This window comes from Struthio camelus, chromosome 1 (genome assembly GCF_040807025.1).
Source record: "Struthio camelus isolate bStrCam1 chromosome 1, bStrCam1.hap1, whole genome shotgun sequence".
NCBI classification, from domain to species: domain Eukaryota; kingdom Metazoa; phylum Chordata; class Aves; order Struthioniformes; family Struthionidae; genus Struthio; species Struthio camelus.
The window spans coordinates 65,682,098-65,697,994 of NC_090942.1; the positions used below are offsets into that span (position 1 = coordinate 65,682,098).

Sequence of the window (15,897 nt, forward strand, 5' to 3'; positions counted from 1 at the left end):
CGCGCTCGGGTGGGGACGTCGGCTTGTGTCTTCGGGCCGTGTCCAAACGAACAGGCAGCCGTTGGTTTTTCGTCCCAGGCGCCGCTGGGTCTGGGTGAGCACAGCTTGGCGTGGCGCAGGTGACCAGCCTTTTACCTGCCCCAGGGTAGAGCCTTGTCTCCAGGGGCAACGAGGCTTTCCCCCCCGACGTGCCTGCCCGCGGCCCCCTGAATTCAAGCCCACCGTGGTGGGGGGAGGCGGGCAGCCAGCCGTTGGGAGAGGCCCGTTACTGCCTGGGGTCAGAGAGGCGTTCCGAACTGCGTTGTTTAAAAACTCATATTTTTTTTAATATTTCCTCTCATTTATTTATATTTTCTCTCTCGCAGGGAACTTGATTTCTATGCCTTCCCTCCCGGTCCGCAGCACGACGCCTGCCTGCGCGCACACGGCTCCGCCGCTGCGTTTAACGGGCGGCAGCGGCGCGCACCCACGGGCCCGCGCCTCCTCCCCTCCCCTCTCCCCCCGCCCCCGACGCGGGGCGGGGCGGCGCGCGGCGGCTGCAGTCTTGTCGCTGCGGCGTTGGCTGGCGCGCCCGTCACTCCGGGCGGCCGGCGGCTCTCCATTGGGCCGCGCGGGGCACGGCGGGGGGCGGGGGAGGGGGAGAGTCTCCTCCCCGCCCCAGGCCGTGACGCGAGCGAGGGGAGCCCCGCCCACATTCCGCAGCTGGAGCGGTGCGGTGCGGTGGGGCCGAGCCCTGATTGGGGCGCGGCCCGCGGCCCGGCCGCGTTCCTCACCTCGCTATTGGCGGGCGGCGCGGCGGGGGGGCGGGGCGAGGGCGGCGGGGGCGCGGCCCGCCGCGGGCGGGGGTAGCCGCCCGGCCGCCCGCCCCGGCACCCAAACAGCGGCGGGTCCGGCGGGGAGCGCGGCCGGAGGGCGGGCGGGCGGGCGGACCCATGGGCGCGGCGTGAGCGGGCGGCCGCCGCCGCGGGGGGAGTGGGGCGGAGGGGGTGCCGTGCCGTGTCCCGTCCCGTCCCGTCCCGTCCCGTCCCGGTGAGCGCGGCCCGCCATGGAGGTGTGCGAGAGCGGGGAGCAGCCGCCGCTGCTGCACTGGGACCGCAAGCTGAGCGAGCTGTGCGAGCCCGCCGACCCCGACGCGCTGCTGGGCCACACGGTGAGGAGCGGCGGGTGGGGGCCGCCCCGGACACGAGTGGGTGCCCGCGGCCGTTTCCCTTCTCCTCGCCCCGCGGGTGGGGCGTCGGCCGGGCTGGGGTGCGGAGCGTCGGGTGGCCCCGGCCCCCGATAGCGGTGCGGAGGCTTTGGGGCGGCTGGCAGCGGGGTTGTGCCAGCCGTGGGGCGAAGGCTGGTGCCCCGCTGCGCCCGCGGGTCTTGGCACCTCCAGGAGCCCGCCGCCGTCGCTGGCACGTGTCACACTGTAGCTTGGCCCAGCTGCCCCAAAATCTCACAGCTTCCTCCCCGCTGCTGGCGACTTCGGAAAGCGGGGCGGGCTGGCTGTGGGGCTGGAGTTGCCAGCCACCACCCTGCTGCGGGTCTCCGCCGTGTCCTGTCGTGCGACTCGGCGTCTGAGCCGAGGCCTCGCCGCTTCCCGAAACGCTCCCGCCACTGCGGTGCCCTTCCCGGCCCGACAGCGCTCCTCTCCTCAGAGGGGTCTGCTCCAGGGTGACCGGCCACGGCTCCTCCCTCAACACGAGGCGGTTCTGGCACTGTCCCCATCCCTGGTCTCCCCTCAGCACAGGAAGGAAGTGACGAAATGTCCCACTCCGTCTTGGTGCCTTGGACACGGACGTCGTGAGCCGAAGGGCTCTCTTTCCCCCCGGAGCCTGATTCCTTGGCTGTCACGCTGGTTTCAGCGAAAATATCATGTAGGGAGGCTGCGGGAGGGGATCTCTCGACGGTGCTCCTGTTACCTGTCTTTGAGTGGCTTTGGAGGCCAGCGCGTGATTTTTGGCAGGAATCTCCATATTTTTGCTTGTGCAAAAGGCACAGTTAGGATAACCCTAAAGAAACGTGTCTTTGTGTCCCTGGTGCGTTGCTTCTCTGGAGGGCTACTCCGAAAACAGTAATTTCCAGCCATGTAGGCGCAGACCTGAAGTGCAAACGAGCCAAACCACCTCGGGACGGCGTGCGGAGGAGGCTGCCGGGTCCACAGCTTGTGCGAAGTGCAGAGTGACAGAGCTGGATGCAGTTGTTAAGCACGTGCTCACATGGAGACCCAGAGTATCTCGGTGGAGATGACCTGCATATGACAGCACCTGAGGGAAGTTGCTTGGCAGATGCCAGCGCTCTCCCTGGCTCTCTGCTTTCTTCTGTAGTACCTCCGAGCGCCGTGCAAACGCCTCACGGAGAGGGAATAACCTCTCCTTGCGGGAACCGGGGTGATCCTTGGTGCGGTTCTGCCGTGAGGCCAGCTTCTGGCTCCTTGGTGGGAGTCTTGAAGGAGAAACGAGGAGGATCTCGTTTACCCTGTGGTGTGTGCGGTGGCCGTACTGGTCTGGGAGCGCGTCGGTCACAAGCTCCAAAGCTGGTATCAGCAGAAAACAAGTCTGCCGCCTGCTGTGACTGTCTGTCTTTAAACATTGTTTAGCTTCTTTGTCTTTGAAAGTTCTTGTGCTTTCTTGCGCAATGTATATCTACTGGTAGATCTAGGGGAAAGCAATCATATGGTTTTATTTGTTGTTGGTGGTTTGTTTTTTTTTTTTTTTAATGAGCCAGCAGGAACACTTAGCAGTGGGGAGCTCTTCCTTCAAATAGCTATTTTGTTATATGTGTCTGTTTTTTGTATTTTGGGGATCTTTTTTTGGTTTTCCTTCAACAGGACTGAAAGGAAGGTTGTGAAAGGAATGAGAGTGCTCCCTCTTGGATTTTGTGGTTGTGCTTTGTTTGGATCCTTACAGTGATGAGAATTAAGTTGCCACTCTTAACTTTTATCTCATACTCTTTTAACTGGTGCCCTGCAGATCTTGAGTTTGGGCTAGAGCGTGTGGCTGCCCTAATATGCTTACATGTGTTTTCTATCTCATTTCAAGGAGCCTCTCTCTTGATTTTAAGTGTAGCTTGAGAAACAAAACGTTCTGACTGTCCTGAATGGAAATGTGGTGCTTCTCCCTTTATTGCATTTAAGTTTATTGGGATTTTTATGCTTTGGAAGCTGTAGCAATGTGTGTTTTGTAAGAGGAAGTGCATAGCTGGGCCTGCAAAAACTTGGCACGTGTTCCCCTTTGCTGGGAGTAACGAATTCTACCTGGATATGGATTTTTTTAGGAGCTCACAAAGAGAAGACCTCTTTAGGGACCATCCTAAAATGAAATAAAAAGCGTGAAATCAATTTATCTTTGTTGTTGTTGTTGAAAGAATTCCAAGTGAAGTCATCAATTAAAAAAAAATAAAAGCAGCTAAGTGTTGTGAATAAAGTAGGTGTGGTGGGGTATTAGGATCTTTAAGGGGGAAAAAAGAAGGTTTTCTGTAATGACCTCTCATGGGGGGAAAAATATATCTTCCTGCCTGTCATACTTTATTTCTTTGGCAAAGCGCATCCTGCTCTGGAGGAAAATACTGTGCTTGATATCGTGAAACGCAAACTCTCCTCTAGAGCTTCTTAGGATCGCTTAAACCCAAAAAACCTCTGATGAAACATCTGTTATTTTCCTGCTTTATGCTTTGGATCCCAGAGGACTAGTTTCACCCAGTTGCTTCTGCTGTGTATGAAAACTTACTGCATGGCTTTTTTAAGAAGACCTAAATGATAAGTTGACCCTCCTATGCTCTCTCTGCATGAGCGCCCACAGCCTATGCTGCCCCCTTCATAGCTGAGGGACATGTGCCATATGACATCTTCTGATCTTTGCACGCTCTTGAGGCATCCCAAGGCTGTAACTGAAATGGCAGAACAGGTTTCTTTGCTTGGATGAGAGTTATCTTAGGGGATGGACTAGCACTGTGGTGCAGGACACCTGCAAAGCTTATTCCTTCAGCCAAGTGAAACTGGTGGCCCAGTATAAGAACTGGTACTGCGTTCTCCACACTGTGTAAGTCTGCATTCAAAAAACTCCTGATCAGGCTTAAGAAAGGTATCTGGAGTAGTCATGCTGTCCTAGGAGAGTCCAACAGACAGACATGGGGAAGGAGGAAAGGGAGACAACTGGTAGGAGAACTTGGAAGCAGGAAGAAGGATGTTTCCTTCTGAAGTCAAACCTGGGCGTGCAGGCAGACCAGGATGAGAATTCTCTGCCAGCTGCCTTTTGTGTATTTTAAGTTAAATTTTAACCTTTTCACTCCCACAAAAGCTATTCATGGGTCTGCTTGATGATCTGAAGCCAGTAGACAGGTGTGAAAGTATGCACACCTTTAAAAACTCAACCTCCATTTCAGACTATTTCAGCCTTAATTACCAGGGCCCCAATCCAGCCTCACAGGGATTTACATTTCTCTTTAACAGCTGATGATTTCACCAGCGCCTGAAGCGGTGTGAGGAGCAGTTTCCCTGCTTTGCTGCAGGTGTTGGTGATATCATCGGCTGGGCTAGGAGAAACACGGGACCTTGAGGAGCTCAGTTCAGCTTTGGCAGGCAGCCGTCCTTCAGGTGGCTCGTTAAAGTCTGCATGTTTTGTAGTAATCACCTAGATAGCTCTATAAGAGTTATTTTTCCAGAGTGGTTTAGTTTACCAGCTGAGAAGAGGCTGAAAGATTTCCCAAAGGTGCTTTTACAACGTGTGTGATGTGTCTGCATGTAATGTATCTGGTAATGCTGTACCCTAGCATTTTGCAAGGTATTGTTATTACGGGGCTTTTTGTTTGTTGTTCTGGCAGCGCAACGGAAAGGATGTGCAAAACCTGCTGCTACTCAAAGAGGGCAGAAGAACGGCCAGGTTGCAAGCTCTTGCCTTCTTGTCAGTGCTGTTACTCCCCAGGAAACGCAGGCAGGCTTGAACTGGGAGGGCTCTGCTTGTGGCCATAGGTCTCCACTGGAACTGGTCTGCAGTTGTGCGTGTCCCAGCTGGGACGGCATCTTCAGAGGCAAACACCAGACCTGATGCAGATGGACGAGTCTGTTGACAAACATGCTGTGAAATGCCAATGACCTGTCCCACTGCTAGATGGCAGTTGAAAGGCAGGCGGTTCTTACAAGCCTTTGACGTTTTAAAGCTCTCTCTTTAATACAGAGGAGGCAGTCTTTTTTCCCCCCGTTTTTGTGTTTTATTTAACCCATTAGCTATTGGCTGCTTCTTCCAGATGGCAGCAAAATGCAGACGAATGTATGACTAGGATCTTGGCACCTGCCCTGCAGGTTTGTGGAGGCAGCGGTTGACTTAAATAATTAGACTGAAATTATCAAATGTTGTGTCCTGATTATCTCATGTTTTTTAGTAGTTAAGGGGAAGGCACTTTAATTGCAAAGTAGTGCAAATTGCTCATCCTTTTCAGGGCCGGACTGCTAGACTTGCAGCTCATATCAAAAAATTGGAATGCCTCAAAACTCTCATCGCTGTTATCGTTTTCTGAAGGGTGTTTGAGCTAGGTAACCTGTTGTCATGTCACTGATGGTACTATGAGCATATCAACCATAGAAAATCTGTACAGTGCGAGGCAGCATGCAACGGCATGGAAAGTTTCAGGTCTCGGCCTCTGGACTGTGCTCCCCCTGCGAGAGCAAAACCCAGTCAGCCCTCAAAGCTTAGAGTGCAGCGATGCTAGAGTTCAGAGTTGTGACTGTCCTCTAAGAAGAGTTGGAGAAACTTTGCGCGAGGCTTATTTGTTCAGATAAAAATTGTCCATTACAGGCTTCTGAATCTCACCAGGAGTTTGCAGTGACTCATTTCCTCTGTCGCAAAAACACTGATCGCTGTTACTTAGTCTTCTGATGATTTCTGCAGAAGGAGTACGTCTGAGCGAGCTCCTCGGGTTGCCTGTATTTTTCTGGGTATGGCAATACTCAGTTGAAAACAAATACAGTGCAGATTTTACGATCTGTGTGTATTTAATTAAAAGCTGCAGTTACCACGACATGTGTGGATGTGGAGCTAGTTGTATCTTACCCTGTGGTGGTTGCATGTACATAAGGTAGCCCTCTGTAAAATCTAGTGTTAATATTGTCTGCTTTAATTTTTTTGACTTGGGGGGGGCGGGGAGAGGAAGGTGGAGTACTTCATTTTTTTGAAAGTGTGGTTTAGCCTATTGCCTGCTAACAAGAAAGCTGAAATTGGCCATTCTTTCTTCTCTGCACACCTTTATATGGAGGACCAGGCAGCTAACTTTAGGTGAAGAACTTGTGAAATTACTAACTGGGACTTCAAGGATTTTACCCTAATCCTTCAGTAATAAAGGGAGAAGTATGGAAGTGAAATTTTAAATAGTTGTATTTAGATTTCTTACAAAGCAGAAGTGTTTAATTTTGAGAATGACTTCCCGCATTAAAAGTGTCAGGGTCAAAACTGATGAGCAGCAGAACTAGTTATACCCAGTGCTGTGCCGTGAAAGCCATTTTTCCCCTGTTTTCTTCACATAACTAAGAGGAGATCATTGTTCCTGTTTGGCGAGGAATGTGCCAGGTACCTGTGATGGTTTTGAACTATTTACAGTTTCTCTAAAAGCTGAGCTAGATGCATATGTGATACTTTGAAACGTTACCCTTAGCCTTATGCTTTCTGTCAGCTGAATTTAGAAAAATGAGGGTATTGGGTTGCTGGCTGGGTTTCATTTGGACTGGTTGTAATTGTGTGGTGAAGCGCTTGATCTGCAGGAAGGATGAGAGCTGGAAAAAGCGTTAGCTGGGACTGACTTTGGAGTGTGGCAGATAAGAATAAGCCACCATTTAATGTACACACAATACTTCCCCCCCCTCCCCTCCCTCCCCCCCATGAAAGTCACTGGTCTGCACTGTCCTACATGAATATTTTCTTATTTTGAAAGGTCAGTTGTTGTTAAGTTTGGAACAGACAGTGCGCGATAGCTGGGGTAAAGGAATTTCATTCACGTTGTTACCAGACAGGGTTTTCCTGTGTCTGGAGTTGTTGAACTTATCTGTAAGGATGGTGGGAACGTTTCTTTGCAGGTCTTTTGCACGTTGTAAAGTGTCCCCTCTTGTGGGCTCTTTCACAGGTGGTGGTTAAATAAGTTTCCACTCTCCTGGGGAAGAAATTTCTTTTTATTCAAGCAGTCTTTTCTCACTTCTTCATAGGAGCATCTGTGTCTGTGGAGGAGGCCAACTATTTTGGGGACTAGCTACAAATCCCAGCTGGGGATAGCACAGTTTGGCTTGATCTTTGTGTCCCTCTTGCCTTCTCAGGCGTTGATCTCACCTGCAGCAGTTAATACAGTCTGCATTTCTCCTCCTCCAGGAGTCTGCCTTCACCCTCCTGCTGGTACCCCGTGAGATATGATCAGCCCTAGGCTGGCAAAGACAAATACGATGTTTCAGTATATTTAAAAATAAAGCAAATAGGCCTTTGACTGAGATGCCTTCAGCTCTGTCCGTCTCTCCCTGCGTCCGTGCTTCCTGCTGTGTTGCTCTTGGCTTTGCCATCTCCTGGCAAAGGCACTTCGGGCCCAAACTGCTGACGGATGTGGGAGGGGAGTGACTGCTCCAGACTAAAATGGTTTCTGCTGTGGAGGAGCCATTGCACGCGGCAGTACGGTGCTGTGGTTACAGAAGAGGCATGGTTTGAGGTCGGTGGCCGAGGTGCTTCCCTTGATGGGCAAGGCCGGATGCTTTTTTTAGAACTACGTGAAAATGGACGCACTCAGCTTGGTTACTGCAGGAGCAGGGGGACGTCTGCCTCACAGTCCGTGTGCTGTGGCTCCAGCGAGCTCATGTGTCATCACCAACGTGGCCCCAGCAGCACTGCTTCTGTGGGGGCTGAAAACCTACCCAGGACTGTGAGGCACCTAACCATTGCTGAGTTTCGCTGGTTGCTCATCTTCCCTGGCAGTTTTGCAGTCTGTATTGCTGCAGGCTCTTTTCTTTGGCCCTCAGCTAGTCAAGGTGCCTCTGAGATACTCAGCTGTTGCTTTCAAAGTGAAGAGCTTGTATCCCTTGAAAGCAGCCCTAGGTCTCTGATCATACAAGTTGGCTTGGTGGCCTTTCACTTGCCAAGAGATGCTGCTGCTTTGGTGCTTTATCCAAATATGACTTAATCAGGCCCTGCTGTCCTTCCTTTGCATCCAGGGCTCTCTGCTCTCCATGTTCCCAAAAGCTGCTTTTCAGTCACATTTTAATGCTGGATTTGGATGTCTGTCATCTAGGCTGTGTCTTGAGGTTCTTTTCTTCCTTATGGAGGAGGATCATTTTGTAGGTGAGACTTTTAACAATTACCGATAACCGTCTTTCTAAGGATGAACAACCTAATTCAATGCTATCTTTCATATGCTATATTGGCTGCCTCCACTGAGCTTAGCAGGCCCTTCCTTTTGCTCCTCTGACTCCCTCATGCAGGTGTTTTTTTTTTTTTTTTTGGTCAAGGGATGTGGATTTTGAGTGCGTCTGCGGGAAGATCTCCTGTAGAACAGCTCTTCATCTGGTTTTCTGGGGAATGCACATTAATTTCTGCTGTTACTCCTTGTTTATCTCTTTCTGAATCATGTACATGAGAAATCAGTGCTATCTGGTTGCCCTTTGGCTGTGTTTTTTTTCTGGGTGATAAGTCCTGACAGTGTGGTTCTGCCCCTGGACATAACTGTAGGCTGTGGTGGCAGCTGCCTGGGGGACTCATCCTGTTGAAGACCGACTTTCATGCAATAAATTAGTTTTCAGTGGGATCAGTTCCCTGATCCAGTTTACTGTATAGCAACCTAGGTACTAGTGCTGATGTGAGAAGAGCGGTAGGAATATTTAGCTGGGGAAAGGTGGTGGGGTTGTATTTTGGGCTAAAGGAATGGGCAATGGGAATATAGCTTTGGGGATATACATATATATATGTGTGTGTGTGTATATGTATTTATATGTGAAACCAATGGGCTTTTTTTGGATGTGTCATTGGAAAGAAAATGGATTACCTGGAGGAGGCAGTTGTTCAAGGATGAACAGAAGGAAGGATTGTTTGAGACGAGTGTGGATATATAGCAGAGAAACGCACAGAACTGAGGTTTGATGAAGCACTGAGCAGATGATCTTGGAGAGATCTAATTGATAGTACTGCCACCCCTCCATGGTGGTGCAAAGTGGAGGCTGTGTCGGATGCCGAATGCCTGTCTTGTCTCTCAATTTTAGAGAAGGTATGCAAAAAAAAAAAAAAAATCATGGCTTTAGATCACATCCTTTCTGGTAAATATGTTACCCTTTCACCTCACTTAAGCAAGTGATAGCTGGTAATGAAGACAGGACAGAAAATGGGAGGTTAAATAAGGCATAGCAAATGTATATAAAACACTTTATACTGCTTCTTTCTCCAGTATGAGGTATTGAGCTCTTTATAGCGGGGACTGTAACTCTCTGTGTCTGTACACTGTTTATTGTAGTTTGTAACCACAGAACAGAGTCTCTGAGCTGGGTTATAATAACAGTGTTAAATGTGGGCAGTAAGGGAGTAAATGCTCTATCAAATACGGAGTGCTTCTCTTCATGAGGGCAGGCTGGGAGCAGAGAAGGGCCTAGGAGGAAATAAGAAAAGGTTTTTGTTTAAATGGGATAGACCTGAATAACTAGAGCTACCTCCATAGCTGCTATCTGTCCAAATGCTTTGCTTAACAGTGCCAGTGACCTTTCTGTGCCTTCTCTGTGTCTTGGGAGCTAGTCACTTTTTTTTTTTTTTTTAAACCATCTGCTACTAACCAGCTCTCAATCTTCTGTATGTGATCCTGCTCGGCTGTGGTGATAAGCAAAAATCTAATGGAAAAATCTGACACCCACTTCATCTCTCTCCTCTCTTGGCTGGAATGCCAAGAAAAAGCATTCCTCTTCAGTCATGCTGGGGCTGGTTTTGTCCTTTCACGCAATCTGTTTGTCATATGGGGTGAGAAATAGGGGCCAGACTGTTTTGATAACCTCTTTGGGAGCTTCGGACCCTGGCCCTGGGAGCTGCTAGCCTTCTTGGTGCAGTCTGATGTGTCCCAAGCTGAGATGCAGGAGGGCAGTGAAGCTCTTTGCCATATTGCAAAGAGCAATATTGCTGGTGTGCAGCTTTCATGGCTTGCTTGGATCCGCAGATGCCAAGTGAGCTCCTGTCCTGCAGCCAGGTGGGGACAAGCCCCAGCTGTGCCGTGACACTCTGGAGCGCTCATCTCCCAGCTGTTGCTGGAGGGAGGGGAGGTTGTCTGCTGGAGTGAGACACGTGCTCCCTTGTGTGAGATGGGCAACAGGGAAAGGAAGGACGTGTGCTTGTTCTGGACCAAAGCTGCTGAGAGTGCTGCTGCAGATTTTGAAGTAAACTTGATGCTAACCCCTGGCAAAATGCTTTTAAGCAGGTGATGGCTTGTGGAGCAAGGAAAGAACTTATAAATATCTGAGATTTGGAGCACCTTGTTTAATTTTCCTACTCCAAAGTTTGGAGATTGTGATGTAAAGGTCTGTAGAAAAGGATGGAAAAATAGGCAAGCTCTTTATACCAGTGCAGGACCAGAGTATGAGAGAAAATGGACATAAATTGAAACAAGAGAAGTTTAGATTGATTATAAGTAAAACCCCTTTCACTGTGAGGACAGTCAAGCACTGGAACAGGTTGCCCATGGAGGTTGTGCCATCTCCATCCAGTTTTCAAGACCTGACTGGATAAAGCCCTGAGTAACCTGGTCCGACCTGTTTTGGGCAGGAGGTTGGACTGGAGACCTCCTGAGGCCCCTTCCCACTCTGTGATTGCAAAACACTCATGAATTCAAGGGACTGGCTTATTTAGACTTAGATACTGCATTGGTAAGCAGTAGTTTGATCCCTAAGTTCTTCATGTCTCCATAAACTACTGAGTGAATGAGACTCCCTACTTTTGTTGTTTTTTATTAGGAAACTATTGTTACTGTAAACAGAATCTCACAGAAGCAAAATTTTTGCCTCTTCTGTGGTTTGGAGTTGGATTTACTGAAAGGGAAGAAGAAAAACTGGACTAAGTTCCAGCCATCCTGAAGGAAGGGTTATTCTGCATTCCTCTTTTGGTTGTGTGCAGTGAGCATGATGTGCAGGGCTGTGTGTTGGACTTGTGGTTTGTTGAGGTGTCCATAATTTTGGTCAGGATTTCCCTGATAAAAATCTGGGTGTCTCTTGCCCACTTGCCTCTCTGTCACGTGATGTGACCATGTAAGTGCCCACCCCATTTGTTTCAAGGCTGTCTTTCTTATATGCCCCCTAATGCCTTTGAGGATTGACCACTGCCTGTTTTATTTCCTTCTTACAAGTAACCCTAAAGCGGTAGGTGTGCAAAGAGACCACCCTGTGTAGTGGCTCTTCATGTGACTGGCTCGCAGGGATTTTTGTAGACAGGGAAGCTAAAAGAAATCAACCAACCATACAGCCCTTCCTGCCACCACGAACGTTGAGCAGGTCTCTGTTTTGTGATCCCCACAGTCCAGCAGCTGTGTGATTTTCACACACAAGGGGAAGTTTATGCTAAGGCTTCCTCTGTCTCACTCTCCCATAGGTTCTTCTGTCAGCTTCAATAATTTGCGTGCCTCTAGCCTTGATTTTGTGTGGCTTATCTGAAAACGTATATTTTCATTTCTGGAGCTTCTAGTACCCAAAGAAGAGGTTTGCCTGTACGCCGAGTATGTGTAGAGCCAAAACTTAGGAGCAAAAGCACAGTAAAGAGTTGATCTGCTCCTGCTGCTTTTTTCACAGGGGAAGCAACGATGTGACCGTTACTCTTCGGGAAGGCTTGTGATAGTGAGGACAGGATGGGGTCTACAGGAGCATTTGAGACTAGGAGAGGTATTTCCAGCAGTCAAAAACCTGGCTTTCATCAAGCTATCCTTGCTAGTGAAGGATGAAGATGGAGGAAAATATGACATCTAAATTGTCCGTGTTCATACTTTGTAATATGAGGCAGTTGCTGGCTGTCTGCAAAACATCTGTCCTTCTCATCTCGGGTGTAACTGGTCTAGTCATCAGTGCTGATCGTACGTCTCGCTGCGGTTCCACAGTGCCACAGCTCCCTTCCCTGGCCCTCTCCTGTCCCCTTCCTCCTCCTCCTCCTCCTCTCCGCAGCCTCCCCTTGCCCAGCTGTGTGACCGCTGTGGTGCAAGGGAGGCTGGTAAGCTTTATTTCTTGGAGAAGAGGCCCAAAATATAGATTGGGGGTGGAGGAAGGAACGAGCGTAAGGCTCTGCCTGGTGCTCCCTGGTGAAACACGGTGGGAGTGGCGCGCTCTGCGAGCAGTGTTCGTTTGGGCTGGCTTCGCTCTGTTTGTCCGTCCTCAGAGATGTGACTCATGGAAAAACTTTCTCCTCTGGACTCTGGAGACGGATGCCGGCATTGCTGCCTGCCCCGGCTCTCTGGGCACCCCTCTCGAGTCCCTCCTCCACCCCCGAGCAGGAGATGAAGCCGAGGCCCTGGGAGACCCTGGAGACCAGCATGAAGGGCTCACAGGGGCAGTTAGTGGCTGAGAACCGCTCTTAGCTGGGCAGGAGAGGGAGGGAGCGGGCGGGCGCGCGCCTGCCGCCGGCCTCCAGATGTGCGGTTTCAGTGCGCACAGCCTTGCCGGCGGGCAGCCCCACTGGCAGCTGGACAGCCCCAGTGCTGCCTCCCTGAACGCAAGCCCGGCACAAGCCAAGTTTGGCACTGTTTTTCACGTGTGAGCTTTCTGAGTATGAAGTGCGTCTTCTCCTCATGTCTTGGGGCTTTGCAGCTCTGTTCCTGTTGCGTTCTTTCGCTCCTCATAGCCTTTGGTGGGTGCTTTAGTTCACAGGCGAGAATTGCTAAAAGGGAAAGAAAAGTCTTGCCTTTGCCCCCCTCTCTCAGCGCAACTTGTGGCTACTTACTCAGCTGTCCTAATGCTGTGCAAAATTTCAGCTGAGTTTCGGTCTAGTATTCCTTTCTCAGCTGAGAAAGTTCTGCAGGGTATCTGCTCTGAGGATTGGCATTACCTGATTGCTGAGTAGTTGCAAATGTTTTGCAAAGTCACAGGAGAAAGATGGACTTAAATTATGTTGCTGTTTTTTTCGCAAGTGCAAACATGCCTTCGAGATGAAAAACAACGAACAATTGTCAGCGTTGAAAACGGTGTAGTAAATGTCTTTTAAAACTTCTTATTACAGTTAAAGGTATTTCATGTCCAGAACATCTCTTTTAGCTCTAACCAAAAAGATCTGGAAGAGAGGCATGGACAAAAGCTGCTTGGAACAGCTTTCTGACAAGCTTAATTGGAGGCAAAAAGCCCTACCTGGTTCTAAGATGGAGTTTCAGGGTTTAAGATAAAGGCATTATGTGATGTAGCAGCTGGGACTGGATACAAGGGATCTCTGGACTCGCTTCCTTTTATGTTCCAAATGTGTAGATATTTGAGGGGAAAAAGGATGTTAGAAGTACAGGCAAGGAATGGGAATCTGAAGAAACTTGTAGTGCTGAAGGCCAAGGGAAGAGGTAACTGAAACAGTTATTCAGTAGAGAAAGCTGTAAAGTCTGTATATTGCGGGAGCTGGGGTTATGATTGTGGATGGCCAGTTAACTGTCACGCTGCCATAGTGGTGAGAAGCCCATTGAAAGCATGATTTGGGGAGATGCATGGAAAGCTGGGCTTGTAGGAGTTAGCATGCTGCAGTTTGGCTGTGGGCTTGTAAATCTTGACACCTGATTATCTGAAAGAGAGAAAGGTTGATTCGGGGGAATTCAAAGAAGAACAGCAAAAACAAGTGGTTGGAGTAGCTGGTTTATGAGGAAAGATTAAAGCATTAAATGTACATTGCTTTGGCAGGTGTTTGGAAGAGGATGTGGAAGTGATATGATCAGAATAGTTTAAGCTCATACTAATATTTTTGAGGCTTCTTTCTCAGTTTCATATGAGGGCGAGGTGTATAATGTGATTTTTCAGTATCAGTACCAGAATAGAGAGCCCGCAAAAACATTGGTTTCAGCTGTAGTTTTTATAACACTGGAAAGATAATGAATATCATTGTACGCTCGGCAAGATCCCTTCGGAGCCCTGTGCTAGGAATAACGTTGTCATTGTTCGTGAAGAGGCATATGAATCTTGAGATCTCATTAGCCTTTTCTTTTTTCAATTGTTAATGTCCTCTGAAAATACTCCTCCCCCCAAAATACTCTAGAGTAATAAATAAATAAAGAAAAGCAACCACTGTAGAGTTGATGAGGTAGACAGGAGCTGATAAGAAAATCTAAGGGTACAGTGCACTGTTAGCAAGGGTAAAGACAGTAAGGTGGCCTGTTTTTTTTTATTGCTGTAGTATGAAAATTAACCATTGTTAGTAATCCGATTGCAAAACTTCCCGAAACTGATGAATCTGGATAACTGGAAATACAAATAGACTAAAAGATCCCAGAGGAGAAGTTTGGCTTGTTGATTCCGATTTTTTGTAGGTCATGGAATGGTGAGGAAAAATCAACACATTGAGTTGATTGAGAAAAGGATAAAGGGGAGGAAATAAAAACTAAAGACTGAGAAATGTACCAATGACATGAAAAACTTACAGAGACGCAGTTGTGGAGTTCCATGGTTAGAATGGAAGGATAGGGGTATGCTTTAGCTCTGGTTAACTGCATTTTATGAAAAGCAGATACAGGCAAACAAACCTGATTTCGTATTTTGAGGTGACAAATTTGAAAGTGACTGGAGAGCCTTTGCAAGTTATTGGATATATATTTCATTGTATTGATGAAAAATTGTATGACATGTAAACTATATGCAACCATAGTTACAGCTATATAGTTATGTAATGACTGTATAATAGTTTTTTATTTATATCTAGTTATTTAATATTTGTGTGAATAAAGGTGGTGTGAAGAAACATGTGATGAGAATCAGTGACTGGAATTTAAATAAAGCCCAAAATATTGAAATACGAAAACAGGCTTGCTTAGCAGAGACAGTGATTAACTGCTGAAACAAACTGCAGAGTGAACTGGTGAATCAATCATCTCTCAGTCTCTTTTATTTCACACCTGTGTGCTTTTCTCAAAGTTGAATTTCATCCAAGAACAATTTATCAGGGTGTATAAGGGGGTACCTCAGTGAAATATAGTGACTTGGGATGTGTGGGAGGGTCAGACTAAGAAGGTTTCATAGTTCTTTCTGGCTTTAAACTCTATAAAACCTGACTGCTGTGCCCATTGACTCTCCAGAGATGGCAAAGCGGAAAATACAGCCAAACATATGCTGACTCCTTTAATCTGCCCCAAAGCATCACAACCTTTGGTCGTTCTCCTAAACTGCATTGATTTCAGTGAAGTTTTAGCAAGTGCTTTAATCACTTTGAGCTGTTTTGAACTTCTGCTGTTTATCATGACCCTTCTCAGCTTGTGTAAAGAAGGGACAGAACACAAAGTGTGTGGGAAAGGGTAAGAGTTCTGGCAGAGAAAGGCATTTGCCCCAAAATATAAAGCCACCTTCCATATGGAGTGGAGGACCAAAGATGGCCTGGCATTCTTGCATCTCTTTTATCTCAAAGAGCTGCTAAAATCTGTCATATCTTTGTCAGTCTGTCAGGGATCCTCAGACAGAGGAAAGAAGTCTGTTTCCTTGAAGGCAGAGGAAAAGAAGAAGGTGAAGCAAATTAAGATGAGGTATGAGGAATAGCAAAACCAGTAGACTAAACATTTGAGGAGGTGGGGATGAAAATGCAGACAAAAAAAGGGAGTTTCTAACTTTCATTTTAAAAGTAGAGCTAGTAGAAGGTGGTTGCTAATATGATCGCAGTTGTACCAATTGTAACAACTCTTACCCCAGTTTATAATGGTGGAAGATTGTCATTGCCCTTCAGTCTGTTTTGCCCCGATGCTAAAATCCTGTGCTTTGCTGCACCCTCACCTGGC

The 15,897-nt window shown here is 48.3% G+C and overlaps 1 protein-coding gene across 5 annotated transcripts in view; it reads left to right on the top strand.

The window, feature by feature from the left end:
- Window positions 1-875: 875 nt before the first annotated feature.
- The window catches only part of CREB3L2 (cAMP responsive element binding protein 3 like 2), an 83,182-nt gene continuing 68,160 nt past the window's right edge, over window positions 876-15,897 (top strand). The window contains exon 1 of one of the 5 annotated variants that reach the window (XM_068945668.1): window positions 876-1,150. In XM_068945668.1, the coding sequence (XP_068801769.1) occupies window positions 1,046-1,150 (105 nt within the window). In that variant the 5' untranslated portion in view covers window positions 876-1,045. The remainder of the gene's footprint in view (window positions 1,151-15,897) is intronic. The other 4 variants (XM_068945679.1, XM_068945720.1, XM_068945701.1 and 1 more) reach the window with 4 other exon arrangements.